A 24966-nucleotide genomic window follows, 5' to 3' on the forward strand; every position below is an offset into this window, starting at 1 on the left:
AGGCATTACTTCCAATGAGACTTCATAGTTGAAGGTGTTTGGCAATGCTGACACTTCCAATTTCCACCAACCTGAACACTGCAGACCTACAATTATATTTGTATAAGGAAGTTTTGATGTAGAGAGCTCAGGGGTTTTTGGACAAATTAAGTGAGATGGATTCCTTTCTTGTACCACCTCTAGTCAATTAGCAGCACTCACTGCAGGATGTCAGGCACTAACGATCACTGGCTAATCCAGAAGCCACAGACAGGTAGGCATATGGTCTTCATAATCCAGGCTCTGTATGCACATTAAAGTGTCCTCGCTTGAACGCAGTCTCAAGGCTCCTGCATTCCCTTGAAGTGAAACATCCACTCTGTTATTTACTGCATTACTTTAACAAACTGCTTCCCTATGCTCAGAGAGCCTCATAAACAGGACACTGTGTTGTGCAATGTGCTAGCTTGTGCACCCAGTCATACATCACAGCACTTCAGCAGCTGTCAGGATTTACAGCAGTGACTGCTGCCTTCTTGCTGGGGAGACAGAAGGGAAACTGGCAGCTCCTGCCATTGCAAGCTGAACTGTTTTCTGGCTCGTTCCATTCTGACTGCAGCAACACATTGGTTACAAAACAGTTTGTAGAGGTCAAGAATCTGAAGTATCTAAAATCATGTCCTTTACCTGTTTTGTTAGTGAGTTTTAGCACTGCTGTTATGTTTGTTATTTTTTTTCCCTTGGGTTTTTTTTATGGCAAGGCTGGTGAGGGCTTATGAAAGGAGAGCACTGAAGAGCTCAGCAGAAAGGCTTCCCATGCCACACAGCTGTTACAGGCTATAAGAAGGGACAAGGCACAGCTCACACAGAGCTTGTGGACCTGAGTGGGGCTGTTCACAAGACCTTGGAAAGTCTCTAAGATCAACATACTAAGCACTACTAAGCACTACTGGTTCCTCAGATGCTCAGGCACACCTCCACCCTGCATTTTAACATGAATTGAACTGAGGCATGCACGTGAAATTGGTCTCTTGCAAGTATTAACAAATGGCTGAGAAAAAGACAATGACTTAAGGCGCAGGAAAAGAAGTCTGTGGGATATTTTGTGTGAAGTTGAATAAGTTTTTTCACCCTTTTTGAAGAGTTTTGAAAGATTTTTACTCTTTCAGGAAAATATGAAAGCACAGTCTGTGCCTGAAAAGCAACTAACTAAAAAGAATTCAGATTCCTTCTCTTATCACTCCTGATTTTCCAAGACCCTGTACAAGAAATATGAAGTAATACCTTAACTACAAGAACAATTACAAAATCATTAAAAACTCTGGAAGGCAAATGAAAAAATGCAGTGGTGTTTGTATGCACATGGCTGGGGCTGGTTACACATTGCTTGGAGATCTGCTTCAGGAAATGTCCTGTGCTACTAACAGAGTAACACCCTTCCTATCTTTATTTCAGAATCATCACCCAGCATTCCTTGTGCCACCAACCCTGCCCTCCAGCCAGCACCTGCCTATCAGAATGATTAGGGACCACACCAGCAAGGTCTTCATAGCTAATGCAGAACCATGCAGGCTACAGTCAGACCGTGGTCATCTCAAATATATAATAACTGCTCTGAGAGTGACAGGGGAGTTATGATAGACTGCAGAAAGGCCATTATTACTATCTCTTGGGTGCTTAATACTTGATGCGAAAATAAAGAAGTGCATAAGACTTTTTTTCCCTATGTTCCAGTTCATTTATACCCTAGGCATGGTGCAAATGGAAGCTTCAAAAACCAGTGCCAGTTGATGTTATTTAACAAAGCTTATAGGAACATTCCAATGACTTCAAGCTTTATTTCATGTTATGTTTCTTTACTCATTTATCTTTTTCTAGTTTCTTTTCTCATCTCCTGTTCCAGTAATGTTTAACCAGCCATTAGCTTTTATTAGTAAAGCTAAAGTGAATGACATTAATATGAACAGCATAAACCCTACATTGACCTACTTTTATGAAATGAAGAACAGGCCTTCTAGGTTTGGTAGGTTGTCCAGTTTATTCTCCCACTTAAAGTTACTGCTACTTCCTCTCCATGATCTATGTCGACAGTTTATGCTTAACACTAAAAACAACACAAATGCAATACACAGCATCTTCTTACTCCCTGTTCTACATTACCAGCAATTTAAGGCATAGCCAAAATTGATGGCTCCAAAAACTACGAAAGGAAAAAAGAAACATGGAACAAGGTGGCAGATCATCAGCTTGACACAATTAAATGCTACTGATGAAACTAGCATGACCCAGTGACATTTTTAAAGAGAATGATTTTTCCTCGGGCATTTTTCTGCTCAGGTAATTTTGCATCTTTCTCCTCTTCCTTGCTCTGTCCCATTTTAAAGGGACAGTCCTGGCTGAGCTGCTGAACACTCCCTCCTGGCACTGGTTTTAACAGAACAGAAATGTCCTTCGCACCTTGCTAAGGTTTGTCAAGCATCACAGATTTAGGCCAAATAATTAATGGCTGTCAGACAAGATCAACTGTTAAAGTAGCCGCCTCTGGAAGTTCACCTGCAGGTTACACAAGCAGCCTCCCCAATGCCCAGAAATAGAACTTAACATTGCTGCTACTTTTACAACAGTAACCACGAGGTCCCAAAGCAGATCAGGACCATGTCATTCTAGACATAATGTAGTGGTCTCTAAAGGGCTCACAGCATGGAGACTCTAAATAAACAGTGATGGACATAGTCTGCCTGTCCTTGTGGACCCTAGCAGAGAGGAGGCAACTGGATCCCTAGTCATGAAAAAACCAGCAGAGCCTAAAGCCAAACCCAGGGTTCCTGAATTTAGGATCAACTTTCCAATGAACTCTGAAAGCAAACAAGAGTCATGTGTAACTATCCAACTGCTTCTGTGTTTATCAAGATGAAATTTAAGAGCAAAATGACAAAGATCTGTTCTAAAAAGCAAGCCCTAAAAAACCCATTCTGAGGTACCAAGAAAAATCAGTGTTCACCAGGTCCAGGTACATGCACTGAAAAAGCAGAATTCAAGCAGGTATTCACAGATAATTATTTTTTAATAGTTGTGGCCTTGAAGCAGTAACTCAAATTTCAAATGCAGGGAAGGAGGAAAGCAGAGACTTATCAATCACTCAACAAAGAAGCTTGTCAAGGAGCGGACATTTCTCTTTTGTAGCATTTTCTTTTCAGCAGATGCCCACATGTAGCCTATCAGGAGGGACTTTGTGTGTCCATCCCAATATTTCTCTGTCAGCCTGCAAATATTCTTATCAGACCTGCTGGAATTCTGTACCTTTTAGAATTTTGGAAATTGATTCAGTCTCAATATTCTCCTAATTTCCATACTTTTCAAATGACATTCCCTCTCTTCTGATCTGCTTCCATCTCTTTTCTCCCTTCTCCCTCCTTGCCTTCATGCTCTTTCTGAATTCTGAAATGGATTTTATTGGTTGGTAGACACATCTGAATTGCTTTCAGAGGCTGGGCCTTGGAAACACAGGGTAGCAGCTTGCTTAATCACATTTCTCACTTAGAACCTGTATAATAAGGGTGATACATAGGGTGTGAGGTTGCAAAGCTACTAGTGAAGATGAGCTAATGGACCTTGGCCAGCCTTAATTACAGTTTCTAAGCCAAACCTTTTCCTCCTCTGGCCATGAGTGTGTCAGCCTATCAGCTTTATAACAGCTGTCAGCCTCCTCAGACTAGTTTATCTTCATCTCTCCTGTTTTGTGTGTTGACATGGCACCAAAAGACTTATTTCCCTGCAGCAAATGGGTTCCTTGCTCTGCAGAGCCAGCAAAATGCTCTCCTCCACAGGACACCTGACCCTACTCCAGGATGGCCCAAGTATGGCACAAACTACTACACCCTCAACTTGGCACCTGCAGGATATCGCAGACTGGCACTTTATATATATATACACACACGTAGAAAAACCCCAAACAAAACAAACTAACCCCCTCACAAAACAAACAAACAAACAAACCCCAAAACCAAACCAAACCAAAAAAACCAACACCCCACCCAAACAAAAAAACCCCAAGACCAACGAACAAAACCAACCAAACCAAATTAACAAAACAAGTCCCAAGCCCAAAACACACACACACAAACCCCCCAAATCCCACCAAACCAACACCCCAGTAAATCCATCACTGACGTGCGGGCACCAACAGGAATTGCCTTGCCTGCCAAACTGGGTAGAGTGAAATGCTTTCTCTTCCTAGGTCAAGCTAGCTTAGGAAGGCTAACCAACTCTCGCCGTGTGAAAACAGTGTAAAGCTTCAACCAGCTGTGCCACATGTAAATCAAAACATGCCTTCTTATTAACAAAGGCTGATTGCTTCGATCAGGATGGGCTGACAAATTCCCTTCTGCCCGAGGATAAAGAGCACTGGGCTTTAGGTATACAAAATGGCAAGTATTCCTCTCTTGCTTTTGTTCTTTTCCAGCCAAAAGTATCTTAACAGAACCATCTGTTTCCTTGCCACAGAAATAAAAACAACCAACTAGGGTTACCAGGCTCCCTTTGCTTATTCATCCAATTTTGCCTCGAGTCAAACGTCGGAGAACCGTCTCCGTTTGGGCAGCTTTCCGTTCTGCCACTGGCTACAATAAAGGATGCTGTTTCTATCCGCGGCTTGCCTTGTTTGTTTCTGGGCTTTTATTTCGGCTAGAAACGCAAAAGAAAACACCCTATTCTAGTGCACAACGAATGGGATTTCCTCATCTTAGTTTATTATCTTCATCTATTTCTCTCCACTAAAGGAGAGTCCCACCCGGCCTCCTGCCCTCCCCTCATCCCCAGAGAAAGTGGCAATTGTACCATTAAGCCTGCAGCGCTTTACATATGCAAACACAAACACGGTGCTTACAGGAGGGCTCTTCCCTATCCATATGTTCATCTCCTTCCCTTTACCTAAACCAGACGATTACCTCAGCAGCTCAGCTGTGTTATTGAGACATTTCAGCGTGAAATTTGTTTTTCCTCACTGAACTTTAAACGGAATTTCAAGTGCCAAGTCTCCAAAGCCAAGTGGGGCTATTAAGAGATAATTACTAATTATGCTAATTTGAGAAGTTGTGCTATTTCTTTCCCTGGTCATTTTATCTGCAGCTCTCCTGAGAGAACAGTCCCTATTCAATGTTAATAACCTTTCCAGGCTAAGCATTCAATGGAGGACAGTGTGTCCTAAACCCAGGAATACTTTACAGTTAATCTAGATATGTGGCAGTAAATTAGAAAGAGAAGTAAGCTGCACTAATGCTAATGACTTCTGTTATTAATTTTTTGCAGTAGCAGAACTATCTGATTCCTTTCCATTCATATATTGATACAGCCTTTTGCTGATAGTCTTATTTTAAATGAGAGTCCTCTGTGACTTCAAATATTCAGCTCGCCAATAACAGTCCTCAGCGATCATTTTCTAATCCTACCTACTGCAACCTCCCATAATAATAGATTGAAACAACAAATTCGACTTCCATTTCTTAAATGTCTCATTTATTTTTTCCTCATTAATGTCAGGGTATGAAACAGATCTTTCCCAAGTTCTATACACAGCTTTTTTTTTCCTTCCCTCCTTTCTTTTTTCTCTTTTCCAGTGCCAGTGGTTACTGGGTTGATGATATCAGTCTATGAAGTGTGCTCACAGAATGAGAGACTTTATCATGTTTAAAAACAAACGACCTGAGGTTTTATTTGCTGTAGAATTCCATCCCTGTTCTGTGACAAACATACATATGACTTTTATATTTATCATTTGTTTGTGGACTGGCAGTACTCAGAGCCTGCTTGGTCTAGCTGCCCTTCCCAGCGCAGAGGTCCTGAGACAGCCCTGCTGCTGCACTAAGTTGAGAAATCTAGTGTCTCTCTTCCTTGGAATGGATCTGTCAGCCAAGGGCACAATAGCTGCAGACAACACTCAAGATTTGAACACTCTCTGTTAGGAGACCATGGTTCTGGTGTGATCGTGAAGGCCCATTTCTGCTGCACCTGCACTTGCAGGTTATCCCACTGAATGCAAAGCCTGCATGCCTAAGAGAGCTCCTGGGAGCACAGGCTGCAAGTCACCCTCCTGTCTGTCAGTATAGACAAATACCACAAAATCCCAGCAGAGGACACCTGAAAGCAGGCAGAGAGAGCTGGGTTCAGCACCAAATGCAGGCTACCTCCACCTGCAGAGCCAGTGCTAACAGAAAGGAGGCTGCACGCCCAGAGGACTCCCACCCACACTGCAGTTTTCACTACTGTAAAACCATGTACAAGCCTACAACCAGGGGGTGCATTTCATACAAGGCAAGGAATGTAAATACTCCAAGTCTTTGGTAGCACCTATTTCTGGAAAATCTTAACACAGCCCTCAGACTCCAGTCAGTACTCTCAGCGTAGGAGTGGGAGGACTGCGTTCACATGAGATATGAATTAGCACCTAAAAATATGTTCAAGTAATAAAGAAGGAGATAATTTTAAGTTTTAGCATTGCCAGTTTCAGAATCAATTTCCTTTAGTGGAAACTTATTTTGCAAGTGTGTGAACCTGCTCTCAAATGCAGAGAAGTATCAAGTCCTTCCTGCTGACAGGGCTCGGGAGGATCATCAGGCCACTGCATTCTCACCATCCCAGCAGGAGACATGGAAGAAACATGGCTGTGCACCTCCCTGCTAAGGTGTCTCTCTCAGGTTCACATGAGCACGTGAACTGAAGCCCCCCAGCTACACCTGGACATACACATACAGTTGATGGCGTTCTTCATAAGGCAGCTTTCCGACCATACTCTATGGAGACCATGTGCAGAAAGCAATGCAGGCCAGCATCTCCTGTGAGCCTCACCTCAGCGCTGTCTGGTGGACAAACTATCATAGATGAGGTCCTGCATCTCTGTTACACCCTATCGAGACATGGCATCTTCTACAGAAACACTGCAGCCCAAACATTCAGCCTAGAGCTGCAGCAGGGTCAGCTCACTGCTGCCACATGGCTGTTCAAAGACAGCGGCCAAGAGGACAAGCCAGAGATACTGCAGTCTGGGCAATACCAGGCTCAAAGTCAGTAAACATCTCTGAGGGAGGAGAGCTCTTAAAATCAAACAGGGAAAAGAGGCAGTCAGAAGAGAAAGGCCTGCTGGAATATTTACAATTAGTTCTTCCTAGAGAAATAAATGAGCTCTGGAGACAATTTCAAACTGTGTCATAGACTCCTTTGGTCACAGCCACACTTGTTCTGAGCACTGAGAAGCTGGCAGGGTGGAATCACAGCCCCAGAAAGGCACTTCATGTTGTTCACATTGCTAATTCTAGCCGAAATGAAGTTCTCTCCACATGTTATTTCTTATTCATGTTTGAAATTATTTTTTTAATCTGCTACCTACAAAGATCACAGAGAGCTGTGAAAGAAATAAATCAAAGAAGTTTGACACTAGCTGTTTTCTTTCTTCCTCTATTTCTGTAATGAAAATATTTCTGTTATTTTACAGTATCATTCCAAAACCTACATTAACCTTACTCAGAAGCATTTGGAGCTCTTATAGACTCTGAAAGGCTCAGATTGCATGAGTTACAGAAATTAATATATGCAAGAGACCTCAGCAGCTGACTGGCACCACCAGGCCTCTAACCAATTTAAGAAATTACATTATGAGAGAGCTTGAATATCCCTCTTTGGCCCAGTTCAGGCCAAAGAGAACCCAGTCCTGTGCATGGCTAAGTCTGTGTGAGGGGCAGCTGCAGGAGAAAAGGAGAAACAAGTAATTTCTGCATAAATGATGTGACACTTGGAGACAGTCAGTTCCTTCTGGAGAAAGAAATCCTCACTGCGCTGCTACCTAGTGCTTGAGATGGTGACTAAGGCAGTAAATGGGATAAGCAAAGGAATTATTTTATTTGCCATTCTTCTCTCAGTCTTGACAAATATACAACAACTTGGCAACATTTCTTTTCCACTATTCCTTCACACTGTGTGCCAGTGAGGGGGGAAGAGAAATTTGCCATCACGGTTTCCAGCTGGAAACAGGTAATGCCAAAAAGATACTTGATCCTGCTTCAATCCTTCAAAATCTCAGTCCCAGCTGTAACAAAAAACCCACACAAGTGCAGCAGAGAAAAATGCTCCCTGCAGAAGTTTTGAGAAAAAAAAAATGCAGATGGAAATCTGGACAAAAAGTTGAGGGAAGCTGAGACCTGAACTTCGAAAGGAGAATAGTCCTTTCACTGCTGACAGCAGTTGCTACAGTTGCAGGTTCTGTAGTGTCATTTTCTGAAAACCATAGACTTTGGCTGGATAAAAATGTTGGATTTGTCTACTTTTCATAAACACATAAACATTTGCATGCTTCCATCCCACATCTTTGCAAGGAAAATTCTGGAAGCAGACACTAATGAAAGCTTTTGCTAAAGAAACAACTCATCTAGCATTATCTTCCCCAGCCAGCGTCTCTCTGACTCCTAAATATAGAACGTCTGAGGTACCAAACTTTACAGAAGAACATAAGCTGTGGACTCTTTGACTTTTACCATTTCCCCACAGCATACCTGCATGGATTTATTTGCAGGCTAGGAGTTCAGATAATGGTGAGTGTAACATCTGACCCTTAAAATCTGCAGTTATAATAAAGAGCAAACAATCATCAAGATGCAAGGAGATGAACTGCAAGGTAGATGTTCAACCTTGTCTCTTCATGTGAGATTACAAATGGTCCAAGCCTCAGAGAAAAATTCAGAGCCTGATACTGATGGTTTGTTAATCAGCTGTAACAGCATAGGGGATTTAGAAACCGTGATAACAACCCACTGAAAACAAGAGGAGGATGGCAAAGGAAGTATGGAAGCTTTTAGTTTGGAGAAGAGGTGACTGAGGGCTGCCTTCATTCCTGTTTACAAAGACATGAAGGGCAGCACTGGGAAGACAGACAGGCTCGGCTCAGAGATGTCCAGTGACAGGACAAGGGGCACTGGGGGCAATCTGGAGAAGAGGAGGTGCCACAGGAACAGAAGGGAAAGCTTTTTCCCTGTGATGGTGACAGAGCCCTGAAGAAGGCTGCCCAGAGAGGTTGTGGAGTCTCCTTCTCTGTAGACATTCCAAACCCATTTGGTTTTGAACATCTCTCACATGTTCCTGTGTGACCTGTTCTAGGTGACCGTGCTCCAGCAGGGAAGTTGGACTGGATGACCTTTCAGGGTCCCTTCCAACCCCTAACATTCTGTGATTCTGTGAAGCAGCTCTGTCAACACAGAAACATCTCTACACAAGCTGCTGAAAATGATGTAGCTCATGACAGCCTCGTGCTCACTAAGTGTTAAACCCCAACTACAATGACAAAAGAAAAAACCAAGGCTATGAACTAAATGAACTCCTGGTAGTTGGCCCAATGTTTATTAAAACCCTAAGGTTTGATCTAAGCTCTTTCCCTGGAGTTCAGTCCCTGATATACATATGCATGTATGTTACTGCATGCGCTGCTGAAGCATACCTGGGGCTATTAATATGCACAGCACTAGAGCAACTGTTTAAGTATATAAATAGACATGGAATAGAAACAGAGGCATTTGTAGCTCTCAAGTTCTGCTGGTAACAACAGAGTATAGAGAAATCATTAGCATTTGTACATGATGACTTCTGCTTAAGCCAGACACAAACCTGCCACTGATGCTTCCAAGGCACTCAGCAGAAGGGGAGCCCAGATGTTAACTGTGGGGCTAACCCAGTGTATTCTTAAACCTCCTCTAATGGTAAATTCTGATGCTGTGCTGTGGGGATGAAGCAAAGTGCTGTCCTGAGTGTGCAGTTTAAACCTCCTTGCTTTCTTCTTTGAAACTAATTAGGTAGTGCACCAGTACTGATAACACCGTTAGCATGACCCTAACTCCTATAAAAATTACCACCAAGGTCAATCTGCACCAAAGACAATGTGATCACCTGTGTGAGTATGACCTATGGAGTGAAGGTCTCTTAAGCAGTAGGGTGTGGTGCTCCTGATAAAGATTCCCATGTAACAGCACAAGATTGGGCTCCTATTTTCTTCATCTCAACTCTGCTCTCAATCCTTGTCTCTTTTCCAGTGGAAACAAAAAAGGAAATGGTGCTTTTGTTCACAAATCCTCAGCACTGTTGATGTGTGCACGTTCTCTGTAATGTTACCTACCCAATGGAAACTAACCTAGAACCCTAATGTGCATAATGACTGGAAGGGAACATTATACAAGCAAGGATGAGGAAAAGATTTTTCTAGTTCTATTCTAGCTTTGGGAAATGCATGCAGCAAAGTGACAGCCCTGTAGAAATAGCACTGTTTACTATTTACACAACTTTTACTTGGGGAGCTTTTATCTGCATGTTTACTGCCTGCTTTCACAGACATTCATTTGTTCCAAGTATGAACTTACTCTAGATTTCAAATGGTAAAAGCAAACTCATGCAACACATAATGAAATCACCTTCAAATCTGCTTACATTCTCACTTCTCATGCAAACCCCCATCACAAAAATAATCCCCCAAATTTCTCCGAGATTATTCCAGCAAATCCTATGCCTAGCAAATCCTAAAACATGCTCCACCTGCTAGTGAAACTATCACAGTAATTGTCTGGGCTTTTATCTAATGAATATGCATTAGAGCAGGCAAAACAAAACTCCAACTTAATCTACATTACTGGGGAAAGTTTCCAAAACAAGCTGTTGTGGGGCAATTTATGTAACATGCTGTCAGCATTCAGCAGAGACAAGCTGCCTGCTGCAGGGGGCTGCTGGAAACCAGCTTCCTAGACTTGCTCAGGGCACAGTCTTGTTGCTACCCTGCGGTTCTGGCCACAGATGTGCTGAGAGCATCTTGTCTCGTCATGCCTCTGCCGTGCCTGCACACCTGTACTTCATCTTCACGCAAGGCCTGTGCTGATCAGCATGAGAAGTGTTTTTGCCACGTGGGTTTCAGGGAGTCATCATCAACTCTTCTACAATGTGCAAAGTCACTTGGTACCATGAAGCATGGGGAAATGACGGATGGATTGTCTGTACCAGGTCTGTGCAGAACTGCACCTGCAGGCAGACGTGTGCCTGATGCTAGTCTCTGCAACAACACAGCAGAGGTCAAACCTACAAAGAACTACATATGAATATCGTGTTACTTATTATTCACTGCTTTTCTGAGCAGCAGTTGAATGACTGAAGAAGTGATTTCACTGAACCAAGGCCATATGCTGCTCCAAAGACCTTTGATGATATATTGGTGCTACCCAGCCGCCAATCTCATAGCTACTTTCCTTTTCCAAATTTGTATGAGTAACAGCTGCCGTGGCAGGTGAGGACACAAACAAAGGCATTAAGACAGTAACAAAGAAAGGGGGAAAGAGAGATGGGGGTTTTGGTGGGGAGAGAAAAAACAATCAAAAAGTGCAAATACGTGCTAACGATCAAATACAATGAGCTGCAGGGTTACATACACTGGGGTTTATTTTAACAGTGGCCTTTTGGAGCCTTTATGGTTATACTTTAATCATTAAAAACGGACTGAGGCAGCTTCTACAGTGCTTAAATCATATTCCCATTAAAACAGCATGGTACGAGAGCCCAAACAGTGTAGAAGTTGTTGTTCCTTGCTTTCAGTTAATTTTGGAGACTCTTGATGAAAGCTTAGAGATGTTCTGAGGCAAAACAGCAGTGTGTAGTGAGTAGACTTTTTTAAAAATTGTTTTAACTAGTGATTACTTCTGTAGACTCAGAAATCAGAGCTCAGATTTTTTTTTTTTTTTCCCCCCATCTAAGAGTTGTGTGCCACCTTTTAGTCAAATAATTATCTTCTAGTTATGGAGTGACAGTGATTTTAGCTAAAGTGGAACAGTGTGTCTGGTCCTTCAAGAAGCAAACAGATAGAGAAAATTGATGAACTTCAGGCAGGGCAGAAGTGTAGGTACCATTACTAAGAATTTTTAATGGCAATAAAAGCTATAAAATGTAGGCAATATTTGAACCTACTGAAATGAAGTGATTCATGTAACAGGAGAAACTTCACTTAAAAAAAAAAGAATATCTGTAAGAGTTTAGTTTCATAGGCAAATTCTGATAGCATCTGAAAGAAGTGTGTTACATACATAGATTTATTCAACAGCCTTGTCAAGCAATATGCTGGTAACGTTGAAAAAAAGAGTTGTCTTTTAAATGAAGGCTTGGATCCACAGAAACCTTGCCCTCAGCATGTATAACAAGCCGTTCTGGGAGAAATCAAAAAGCCCTCCAGGAACTGAAGAGCAAACGTGATTTAGCACTAAGGAAGAGCCTGATGCCATGCGCTTGTTTACATACAGAACAGATAAATAAATAAAAAGCTCTCCTCTTTCAAAGACTGCCAGGCAGAACTGCTTTGCAAACAAATGCAGCAGGCTGCCTCGCAGGCAGGGATCCCACCTGCTCTTGCCGGCGCGCAGCACGGCACAGCCCGCCCCGGAACGAGCGGCGCTCCCAGGCGCCTGTCACAGCCAAACCCAACTGACAGTGATGCAACTACAGACCTGAAGATAGGCAGCAACTAGAAACACGTCAATTTGATACTTGAAAATGGGGCGAGAGAATCCTGAATTTCTGCCAATTAATTCTGCAACACATTTATTAGCTGCTGTGACTCAGTTTCCCTCTGCAAACTGGAGGAACATGGCCTCTGCTGTCCATAAGAGCTATTTTACCAGCTTCCATAAATTCTTTGAGCACACAACCAGTATGACAACACATGCACTGCTGTTATCACTGGGCAGTAAGAGGCCTTGATGACTGGGATGATTTAAAATTATCTGAAGAGAAGAATGACCTTAGTCACCGGCAGGGAAAAACAGCCCAATGTGCCTTACATCCTAAAAGCATAAATTTAATAAGGAGGTCACAGGTAGCCTTCAGGAAAATCTGACTAAACTCCTTTGTCTGCGGTTTCCTCACCCCGTTGAAGCAGAATCTATCACCTGCTTAAAAATGTGCCTAGGCTACCCCACTACAAAGCAGTGTTCTGATCAACTACTGCTGTTACAAACCACACTTCTAAACTGCAGAAAGCTATTTCACTTCTGACTAATCAAAACCGGGGGACATTGTTTTAAATCTCCACTTGTTTTGGTTATTTTTGATACCTAATAACCATGCTCCGATAGCTGCTGCCATTGGTATTTTACTGTCTGGTTTTAGCTTCCAGTTTACAACTTGTGCTGTCACATGCAAAGATTCCAAAATTCCTCAGCGTTTTAACCAAACGAATGCAGAGCTAAAGTCTCATTTTAAAAGAAGTATTATTGGCAGGGTACAAGTTAACCTAGAAAGACAAGCTTCTGACTTGCTCTGGCAGAACTGAAACGCTTGAGTGCTGGATATTCCCTCTTTCCGCGCAGGAAATCAAAAGGTTTCACACTTCTTTCAGAAAAATCAAATGACTTGTGCTCCTGCACTTCAGCTGAAGGCACACAAGGTGCTGTGTGGGCACAGCACCAGGTAAAGCATACTTCTGCCATGCAGCTGTCTAACTGGTCGTTAGAAATGTGAACCAAAAACAAGGCAAGGATCTTGATTTCAGAAACAGCAGATTTTACCGGCACACATCAGATGGTTTAGCATAAATAAATGATAAACAGATCAATCAGCGATCTTTGCAGCAGTGGCAGCTGGGGAGATCTGCTGCCAGTGATATTAGAGAACACTCCCTTCTTCTACTGTCTCTTCTAAACTCCTAAGTCCACGAGCAGCAAGAGCTGAGCTCCAATGTAAATCCTGTCCATGCTGTTCAACAATAGAGGCAACTCCCACCATTGGAGCTCTGCCCCTCACCACCCCAAAATCACCACTCAGACTGACAAACAAACAGCAATTCACGACTGGCATGAAGGAGAAAAATTATAACCTGGAAATCGGTCAATTAAAGTTAATTTCAGTTAAACACTGTTCAAGAATCCAAAGGCATTTTGCCTGGCCATTTGTGGCAGAGCTACTGGCTTGGATGTAAAACACGGCATGAGCTCAGGGCTGCCTTATGATCCCAGCTGCCAGTTCTGCAAGATTCAGCTGGAGAAAGATCAGCACACCAAGAAACTTAAGACCCAATTCACCTTTTTGGTTCAGGGTTTCCTGACATAAGTGTTACATGCTCCTGCATAAGCCTCTGTTTTCACCATTCTGAATGACGTAGCTACTCTGAAAACGTATCTAGAAAAACAGAACACAAAAATAGCCTAAAAAAAAAAAATCTGGCTTATAAGAAGTTTCTTTCATTTATTTCTCACTCTAAAAATAAAATAAAATATCTTCTAATCCTTGTGCAGTTGTGCCTTTGTGATTTGTCTGTAAGACTATTAGTGCTGCACAGAGGAAGATCATACACAAATCCTACAGGGATGTCTGTATTTTTTTCTTTAAACTACAAATTCCTAGAGGGTGGCTACATGGATGTGTATAAATACACAAACAATACCAATATGTATTATATTTTTACATCTCTAAACAAAAACCTTCAATATAGTAGGCAAATTAATCCCCAATGTAAATATTTTTTTACTCTCTAGTCTTTAAGACACTTTGTCTACTACAATTTGGAATTTATTGTAGTCATGCATTTAATATAGCCAGACAGCTGAAGCAAAACTGTATTTCATCCAAAATTGTATATATTCATAGATATTTAGGCTCAAACATACATATCTATAGCAGCACACTTCTGCCACCCTACAGCATGCTGAGAAGTTTCCATTTCAATCATACTGTGATACAGGAGAGGGGCAGCAACACTAGGCTAGACTTTGTAGAAGGTAATACATTATGAGCAATAGCTTGATAGCCATCAGTTGACATTTGCTACATCCCACAAATTGCCGTTTCTCAGTCTCTGGGAAGTGGTAAGAAGCAGTTGATTGCATAAAATTAGTTGTGTGCAAATCTCTTTCTATGAAGATGGAGATAAAATATCTGCTAAATTATCCTCCTTTCTTCACAGGCTTCCCAGCAGCTTTGACTTCATTCTGCTGTTTCATCAGCAGTTAAAGGTGACTGCTAATAACTGTGAGCACCATTTACAAGGAACAAAACTGACATGAAAATGGGGGGGGGCGAAATACCACACCATCATTATTTTGCCGAGATCTGCTCACTGATCAGTCCTGAGCCACAAAAGAAACACCATCAGTACATACTGCAGGTTTCAGAAGCAGCACTCAAGTGGTAAAACCCCCAAATGAGATTCAGTAGTTGGTTCAGCATTGGAACTGAACTCTAACCCACCAGGTACACTTCCACAAAGACAGGTGATCTTCTGCAGGGGTAATCCCCCACCACACAGAACTTGTCTGATGGGGACACACCAGCAATCACGCCAGTAACTGGGTTTCTGCTTAAAACATATCATGTGTTCAGAAAGTTTGTTTTCACCTCCTTTTATCCCATCTTTGTTTCTTTTTCCGAGGCAATAAGAAATGGGACGTGTAATACTTCTTAGCGTTATCCTACTAACTTCACTAGAGCATCCATGTAAGAGACTAGAAACCGGTCTCAGTTCTGGTCTATTTTTGCATGCATCATGCAGGGTGTTGAGTGGGAACGGAGAGGAAGGCAATTTAAAAAGCAGCCAGGAATATTCCAAGAAAATGCTCTGGCCCTCCTCTCAGCTGTGTTCCCAGGTTTGGGAGGCACACGGGCAGAGGGATGTGCACTGCTACCCCACAAAGATGAGCAGACAGGCACCTCCTGAACCGCTGCACAATGGCTTCAGCTGTGCAAACAGCCTCACATTGAACAAGAGCAATTACACCTACAAATCACCTTTCCACACAAGCCAACTAAGTCAGGAGTCAGATAATTTTTTCAATATTGTCATGTTAGGAAAAAAAAAATTCATTTTAAATGTATCCTACCTACAGCCAAACCCTGCATTCAGTGAACAGCAAACTCTTCAGGGCTCATTTCAGCTGAGCTAATCAAATATCTTAACTCTCTACACACACCTAAGTTTTCTTTTTCCATACCTTGAGTGAATGCATTCCTCCAGGCCAGCTACAAGCTGTTTCAACAGTAAGAGTTCTTCTACTCCTGTTAAACATGCAGAAATCCTGTTTCCATAAAGGCTTATGTCTTTGTAAATAATAATAAAGTAAAAAAAAAACCCAACCCAAAACAAAACAAACAACAGGAATACATCAGAGTAGTCTGTTTACTACTTTATAATTTTTCCCTTTTTAATTTTACTGTATTCTTTCTTAAAGCAAACAGTATAAATCCTATCCATCTTCTCCCAATGAAATTTTACACTATTTCTAGTACACGTTCGGGAGTCAGAACAGCCAGAAGGAAACAGAATATGTTCAGTGAAAATCCATCTTCCATTCTTTAATGACATCGTAATACCTTCACTATTCACTGCCCTGCCCTGTGCTTCCCTTCTTACCATGCTTTACTTGGCAGAGATTTTTACTAAAGCATCCACAGCAATGTCCAGCCCTCAGTCTAGAGCAAGTATTGCTTACACGGGGCCCCAAAATACCTCTTTACATTTCAAACCCAGCAGTAAGAAATTACAGACTGACTGAATGCCAACGATAACAGCATCCAACTAATGTTTTCTGTTTGGTTATTTTATGACTCAGGGAGGGCTGCCTATTAGTACAGGTTGACAAGCTGCTTCTGCCAGTTAACAAAGCACTCCTTTTTAATAGATTATATATCACAATATGCTGTTAAAACTCCTCTGGGTAAGCTGCTTCATTTCAAATTCATATAGCGGGGAACAAAGGTCAGCTAAAGCAGGAAGGTAAGCATTTCATTTTACTATTGGAACTTATGTACTTGCAAGCAAACTGGTCTGTTTTATCACAGATGCATCGACGGAGGGATTGTTCTCAAGGCATATCAGGGTTTTTTTTTGTCTAGATGACTAACAGTTTACATGTTAAAACCAGTAAACTCCCCGAAAGGTTGTAGAGATAGTTAGCTGTAAACACAGGGATCAATTCAGGTTCATTACTGCTCACAAAACCAATTCCATATTGGACAGCAGTTAATTCAGAACTAGTACAATTAACAGAGATCAGATATTCTAATGTTAGCTATTTAAATGCAACTTGGTAACATAAGGGGCATTAAAGGAACCTAAGAAAACAGTTTGCACAGACCTTTAGTTGCTTTGGTATTTCACAAGGCAATTTCATCTGACCTTTAATTTTTAGTGCAGTGTTTTCCATTTGTAGGGTATCACTTCAGAAAGGGCTGCCGGTAAGGATTTCATAAACTTCACTAACATAACCTAAACTGGAACTCATAAGCACAGCCTGTACATGGGGAAGAATTTCCCTACCCAAATCACCAACGAGAAGCTACAAAATTCTAAACAATATGAAGCAATTTCCAACAGGATGATACTTTGCCACTAGCCTTATCTGCCTCTGCATTACCACTGGAGAAACCACAGCATCTGACAATCTCTGTGTTCAAAAGATGGCAATGGTGTCACTGCTTCTGTGAGATACGGTCAGTATTTCAGTTAAAACCTTGTCTGCTTACAAGATGAATTCTTGGAGGTACAGCCAAAAATTTTTTCTTTCTCAAAGTAAAATGTGCCATTTCATTGTCCTCACCCCTACATGCTGTTACTCTGCCTTACCCTAATCGCCTGCTATTTAGCTATGGATTCATGAATCCCGTATTTTTATTCTAAATTTAAGTTCAGTCATTGTAGCTAATGTCCTTGATGCTATCTCAAATCGCTGTCATTACACGGATCACTAGAAATTGGAGGTAATAGTAAAAAAGAAAAGAAAAAAGAAAGGTACCACATTAGATGATGGATAAAGGTTTAATCAGTTTAATTTTATCATCAAATCCAGTCCCTTCCTCTCGCGCCATCAGGGGCCGAGATAAGCAGAACACATCTTGAGGCACGGCGCAATTCTGTTGTGGGGAAGGAACTGCTGTGTCCCTGAACCTCGCCAAGATGAAACGCGCTCATTTATTACTTTGGCATTGCAGGATGATGAAGAACCAAGCTGGTTTCCTCCCTCCACCCTCAGAACAATCTTTCTATTTCATTAATTTTTCATGGGATTTCATTTCACCATAATTTTGCTCTCTTACCTACTCGCTGTCCTTATTTATTCTGTCAACTTTTATTTTGCCTCTCATTGTATCAGCAGCGACCTCAGCCATGGCGTTCTACCACATCGGGGACACCCGATTCCCCTCTGTTTCCAGTAATTAACTTTAATTGCTAGCTCTATAAAATGGCATTACAAATAAGGTGGCTTATTTGTTATCTTCTACTGGAGAATAACTGAGAAGGGGCATACGTCCAGTCACCCATTTCCTACCTGCTTTCTGTCTGTTGGTTTCTAAGAAGTTGCCGCAGGCTGCTGAAGCGTGGCCCTTTCGGTATCACCATTAAATAGCACCTCCACTCCTGCCCGGGCTGTTCGTAACCACTTCTCTCAATAAAAACAGCCTTCTTTGCAAAAAACTGTACCACAGGGTATGAAATCTGCACACACTGTCCCAGGCTCACTGTGCTGAATTGTGACAGTACTCTGCTGTGTTCCAGAGCTCTGGAAAACACACGACTGACAAATTCAACAACTTCCTATGTAGCCCTAAAAAGGTAAACCCTGTTTCTTTAAATCCTTAGGCATGGTTTTCTAACCCCTGGCCTTCTATACACAGAGAATTGCATCCCCCTAAAACTGAACAGAGAACCACAAAATACCTTTCACTGCTTTCACATGAAATGGGTGTGCAGATAATCTGGTAAGCATCAATATTTATTTTTCCTTTAGTTTGTGAAGAATTCAGATGTTTACTTCCCATGGAGAGTTAACGTACTTATTTTCTCAATGACAACAAAAATAATCCTGCCAATGGATACCCTAATGGCTATGGATATCCACCTTTTAGCTTTTTAAACACACTTCTTGCACATAGTGTAAAACTGAACGAAATTACACTGCCAGCATATGCTTGCAAGGAGACACTCTCTGCATGGGCATTAAAAGGTAAAGTCTTCAAGGCAGGATCTTTATAGTGAAAGGGTTTCAGGATTTCATAAGCAAAAAAAATAAAGACGCATGCAAATTAATTATTGGACAATGTCACTGCACACTGGAATCACTCAGTATCCTACACTTTTCAAGACTCAGTTTGTCTATGTGGAAATTCTTTCCCTGTCTCTTGCAGTATGTGGGCTTTTATTGGTTTTCAGCCTAAATACACAGGGAAGTCTAGCTATTCAGAGGACAGGTTTTGCTTATTTGTGTGAACTTGTTTTCTGCCTCCAGGAAACCCCTAAAACAGAGCATCCAGACATAAAAGAAATTAAGCAAAGTGCTTAATACTCAGACACACCAAATTATAATTCACACTAACAAGGACCAATTAAAAAAAATTGAAACATGGAAAGTGAAAAAGAAGGGGGAAAAGAGCACTACAAAATACATATTTGCTTCTATTGCTGCACATTCCTAGGTATTCTATCAGATGATGTCTCAGCCTGGTTTTAAGCACAGTAACAGTTCACACAGTGCACATGAAACAAAACACAACTTGTACAAAAAAGTCTATCTCCTATAAGAGTGGGGAAGTGACAGATAATTTCATTTTCTTACTCAAATTAGTACTCAATGCAAGACTAGAGTGGATTTTTTTGTCTACAGCAGTCTATAGATATCTCTGTGGATGTGTAAACATACATGCCTGATTACACTTTAAAGCATCTACTGAAAGTATTTTTGCTGTAAAGAACAACAAAAAAATTGCTGGCGAACAGTCTTTGGTGCAACTCTCTACAAAGATTTTTTTACAAGCTATTAAATGTATAAAGTCGGCAAATAGTGGAGCCCATAATAATTCTCATAAAGACATAGCTGTTTATAAGCCTAATATATGTTGTCTTCACTGATTTCCAGGATACCCAGTTTATGAAATACCACCTTTATACTAGACACCATTCAAGCCTCCACATAAAAATATTAAGTAAACAAAATAGTATCACAGTAAAATCTAAGAGGTTTTATACTGGGTGTGTCTTAAGTTACTGGCATTTTTTCCTGGCAAACATTTACAGGAATGTGTGTTTTGATGAAACGTGCTCTGAGTATACAGAAAAGCACCAAAATCACACAAACACAAGCATTGCTCGCTGTAATTAGCATATCAACCAACTACATGATTTGGCAAGTGGTTACAACAGCACGTTTGGAGAATAAAAACAATGAACTTGTCAAGTGCACTTTCTAACTGATATTGGTCAGTCAAGCACTTTCTAGAATGTCATCAACCTCCAGCTGTGTATTCTGCAAGCAGCTCTCATCCACCCAGATACTGTTTAGCAAGTTTCTGTGGTTTGGGTTTGCTCTTTTTACCCCCAGGACATTCAGCTTCCACCTTAATTTGGCAAAACAGAGCAACAAAGAACACATCAGAAAAGTCTCACTGAACAAGTCTCACTTTTGTCTGGTTCTTAGAAACAAAATTAACCCTTATAATTTACCTTATTACAAAGCACCTTTTTGCTGTTGCATGGATTAATGGTTTACTCCTTTCATCTGGCAAAGCACAGAGTAGCTAAGGCTAGGCTAAGTGGTAGAAATGTAGTTCTGTCAGAACAAATGTAGTTTTAAAAACTCTGCAGAGCACAACTTAAGAACAAGCAGATTTAAAGAGACTGAGTATTGGAGCTCTCCCTTTGCTTGGTACTTTAAAATGTATTCTGTAGTGGAGCCTTTATCACCAGGTGTCACAGCACGCTACAGCTCGAGAGGTTACGCACCTGATACCTCTGCACCTTGATTGTTTTCACTTGCACACGGGTCACAATTTGTTACGACAATTCTCAGCAGAGAGAGTTCAAAAGTAGGAGTTAAAATACTACCCAAATGATACAACACTTAGTACTTGGCTGCATTTTACTAGTTGCTAGCCAGAGCCTGCTTTGCCACCTTCCTAAAAAGTTATCAAGTACCATGCTTACTGGGTTTAACACCATTAGTAGTTAGAGCACAGCTAACCAGAATTTCTAGAGGAGAAACAGCATACACAATGCATCAGCTTCAGCTGCCGAGCCAGCCGATTAAACTTGTGTTGGTCCCACAGAGTGATGCCAATTACAGGTGAGGTAAGCTGGTATTTGCTGTTTAAACTGCCAACACTTCAGTTGGCACCTTTGCAGTCAAATGCATTGCAGCCGGGCAGCTCTGCCATTCTCCTAATAGTTGATTTTACTTGAAAGTGTTCACAGCCTGCTAACTTCGGCTTTTCCAGGCAAAACATCAAAAAACAAGGCAGCAATATGTGATCCCCTCTACAGGGGAAAACAGGGCAGCCTTGCGAAGAGCTTTTATCTAGGACATATTCCCTGCTCGCGGTGACATCCTGGAGCTTCACTTTTCATGCTTACGGCAATTAGCGCTTGCCTAACAAAGGCGTGCTTAGGGAAGGGGAACATCATCAATCCCACAAAACTCGGTGAACCTTACTTAACAAAAGCAGGAAACTGCGGTCTGGGGGCCAGCCGGCCGGCCTGGCGCTGCCCTAGAAGGCTGCCCGCCGCGGGCACGTCCTGCTCGGGAGCACGGCCGAATGCAGGGACTCAGCGGGACGGGCGACACTTTGGGGCCAGGCTGGCGGCAGTTGCGAGACCAGAGGAGCACCCGAGACAGCTCCGCCGCACCGCGCTACCTCGGATAGGGCCCGCCAGCACCTCAGCGAGGTTCGACCTCTACCCAAAACCAAGCGAGGAGAGCAGCAAACGGCACCGGTTCGCGAAGAGCGAAGCCCCCTCACCCACGGCCGGACCCCGCCGGGGGGCGATCGGCGCGGCAGGGAAAGCAGCGTCCGCCCCGCACCGGCCGTCGGGGCAGCGCAGGGCCGGTGCCGGCGTGCGGCATGCACAGACAATAAACCAGGAACAGCCGAGGTCTGCTGAGGAGTGCGTGCGGAAGGCAGGCGAAGGCAGAAAAAAACCGAGAAAGAATTAAAAAAATAAATTCCTCTTACCTTTCCTCTTTGATCTCCTCCTCCTCCTCCTCTTGGACTTGCATTTCAGCAGCCCGCTCGGCGCTCCCGACGCCCTGCTGGTGCCCAGGACGGATGTCATGCCCGCACTTCAGCCAAAGAGCACCGCGCCGAGATGTTTCCTCCCGCGGAGTTTCTCCTCTTTCTGGAGGCGGTTTTATAGCGGTGGGTAGGGCCGGCAGCTCGGCGCTGCCCAGCCCCGCGGCGAGGGGTCGCGCCTCCGCCCCGACGTGCCGGGCCCCGCCGGGGCGATGCCCGGGGCAGGAGGAGCGGTGGCTCTGCTGGCGCTGCGCTCACTTTTTGCACCTCTGCGAGTTGCTGGGCATCGGCCGCTTTCAAGGCAGTGGTGCGGGGGTGGAGGGCCGAGGGGGGGCGGATTTGCTGCTGCAAAGTCTCCCGCGGCCCAATAGCTCCCGCCGCCCTGCGCTGACATCAGCTCCGCCAGCCCTCACCCCCAAACTCCGCTCCCCATGGGCTGCCGGCTGTGCCCGGCTCCCGGCAGAGAGCGAGGGAGAGTGGCCCCGGAGGGAATAAAAACATCCTGCTGCCTCGTCTGCGAGAAGCCGGAGGGGCAGCTGTGCAAGAAGGGAGGCTGCAGGCGGGATTGCCAGCCGTTCCCCTCGCCACCGCCCCCCCCCTCCTCGCTCTAGACCATGTGGATGCTGAACAGTCTGTTTCCAGAGACCGAGAAATGCTGCTGCCGTCCTCCCTAACCAAACCCTTATTAACTAGTTCACTAATTTCAATGCCTATTATGCCCAGGGAAACAATATGAGTTACTGCTGAAGGATCCCTGTATCCACGAGCCTTCTGCAAGAGGCTGAGTGTAGCGATTCCCCTTGAATCTCCAGTCTTTAAGGTATGTGCTCTGCTAAATTCACTATCAAGGGCAAAAGCTCTCTGAAAAAAGAGCGTGTTGTCGCTCAGACTCGTATGTTAACACTCTGCAGTGCCTCATTTAGGCAACCGTGCAATTAAAGTGTCGGAGCAGAGGGGCTTTTACAGAGAGAAGATGACAACAGCGTTCCTCTGAAAGGCTTTAGTACAAAGCGTTACACGCTTGTTACAAAAAGCCAAGGTATGCAACAGATAAGGTAGTGCTTAAAGTTCCAGGAGACCTACTGTTGTTCTGCTCTACCCTCCTACATTATTATCTGACTTAAAAATATGCATCTGGAAACCTGGGCAGTGAATGGAAAGCAGGAGAATATCAAGAAAAAATATGCTAAATAATTAATGTAATCATTAGTGCACACTGCATTTGTAGTCGGCTGGAGGAGCACAGTGAAACCCTGTTTATCAGAACTCCTTTAATCTAAAACTTCCTCTTGTTGGAATGTAGGTTACCTGGCTCCTGCTGCTAAGCACTTCCACTGCAGCTCTCCCAGCTATTAGAAACCCTTGGTGTTAGCTGGGTTAGGCTTCTGCCAGTTTCAGGCAAGGCAGAGCTACATGGATTTCAAGAAAACTGTTTCCATAAAATTCTCTCAAAGTACTCATTAAGTCAGGGATTGGATGACACAAGTGTGCCAAGATAATGTTGCCCCTTGGGTTCCATCATCTCTGGAGCAGGTTGCACACTGTAAGAATGCCCTATGCATCCCTGATTCTAGCTCTGCAGCACAAAGCACAGGGGGAAACAGCCACCCTGCACCTCACCAGCTGAAGTAAGAGCCTGTGAATTTAGACCCACAGGGCTTGCACATCAGGCAGAGCTTTTGCAGGTTAGTGACTGTTACTTTGCAACATACAGATCACTCCAGCCAAACCTTTGAACTACAACACAGCTTAATAAACATCTCTTAAAAAAGATTTCTGTCTGTTTCTGGGTGAAAAACTTGTCTCTGGGAAACCAGAGAGTCAATCAACATTTCCTTGGTTTTAGCTTGAGCTAAAGTCTTTAATCTTTCTCCCCTTTTTCCTTCCAGCTTGTGTTGCCCTAAGCACAGCTGACCCTCGTCTACTCACGTGGCAAAAGGTTGTAGCTGTGTGCAAAACGCAACTGCATATCCAACCGCATATAAACCAACTTCTGACCACTCTGGAAATGAAGCCACTCAGTTGAGAAGCCAGTTTTAGAAAACTCTCTTCTGTGCTCTGTTAGAGATCTAAAAGAGAAGCAAGGTCCAGTTAGAAAGAAAATGAGCTTCCCAGGATATTAATTAATTTTTAGGAATGGCTTCAAGTTGCACACATTCTTTAATGTTTCTGAAGATTTTCTTTCTGATAACATTTTCTTATGCTCTCAAAATTGCTGAGGTGTTACAAAGATAGGCTGGCATGGCCCATCCCTCCAGAAGTCATGCTATCAAACCAACCTGAAAAGCCACCAATTCTCAGACACCATTATTGGATGTTCACAATTTCATGAGCTGCTTTTCAGTTCTGGGCACAGGTGTGAGCAAGCATCATCAAGGCAACATTGGCAGCAGCTGAACTATACTGGCAGTACAGCTCCCTCCTAAACTGGTTTCAGGTGTGAGTCCTGAGGTGAAAGACTCTTCTCTATGCTGTCTGGAGAGCTGTGACCTCTTGTAACCCATCACAACTACTGATCCCAGTCAGTAGATCAAAACTTACATTCCTGTTCTTTTAACACAGGCAGGTCTCTTTCAGCACTAGAGGTACTACTCAAGCAAAGAGTCCAAACTTTGTGGGCTTTGTGACAATTCACTCAGGATCTCTTAAGAGAAGTGAAGGGCAGTCCAAGCAGTTTTATCAACTTGAAAACTGATGATGACTGAGAGAGTGTGATGGGGAAGGAGAGTGTGAAGGTGGCTGCCAGGTTGCACACCTTATTTATAAATTACCATTTAAATTTCCATGTCTAAGCAATGTAAGGGCAGAGTTGAAAAAGTTATCCAAATCTGAATACTAAGCCTGTTAAGTGTTATGGGTGGACAGTACTTTTTCTCTACAAACATTTTCATGTGCAGTAAGATAAGTAAGAAGTAAAATTTTTACTTATTCCCCCAT

At 42.9% G+C, this 24966-nt stretch overlaps 1 protein-coding gene and 1 long non-coding RNA gene across 2 annotated transcripts in view; one reads left to right on the plus strand and one right to left on the minus strand.

Moving 5' to 3' along the window:
• The window catches only part of ADARB2 (adenosine deaminase RNA specific B2 (inactive)), a 276627-nt gene extending 252518 nt beyond the window's left edge, over nt 1-24109 (minus strand). Inside the window, exons 1-2 of the mRNA XM_064162554.1 lie at nt 23959-24109; nt 21973-22135 (exon numbers count right to left, since the gene is read on the minus strand). Coding sequence (XP_064018624.1) covers nt 21973-22072 — 100 coding nt within the window. The 5' untranslated portion in view covers nt 22073-22135; nt 23959-24109. The remainder of the gene's footprint in view (nt 1-21972; nt 22136-23958) is intronic.
• LOC135185650 (uncharacterized) lies at nt 22124-24850 on the plus strand. The gene is made up of 2 exons (XR_010306544.1): nt 22124-22849; nt 23919-24850. It is a non-coding gene; the product is annotated as an uncharacterized LOC135185650 (long non-coding RNA).
• The last annotated feature ends 116 nt before the right edge of the window (nt 24851-24966 follow it).

This window comes from Pogoniulus pusillus, chromosome 23, assembly GCF_015220805.1.
Source record: "Pogoniulus pusillus isolate bPogPus1 chromosome 23, bPogPus1.pri, whole genome shotgun sequence".
In the NCBI taxonomy this organism is placed as follows: domain Eukaryota; kingdom Metazoa; phylum Chordata; class Aves; order Piciformes; family Lybiidae; genus Pogoniulus; species Pogoniulus pusillus.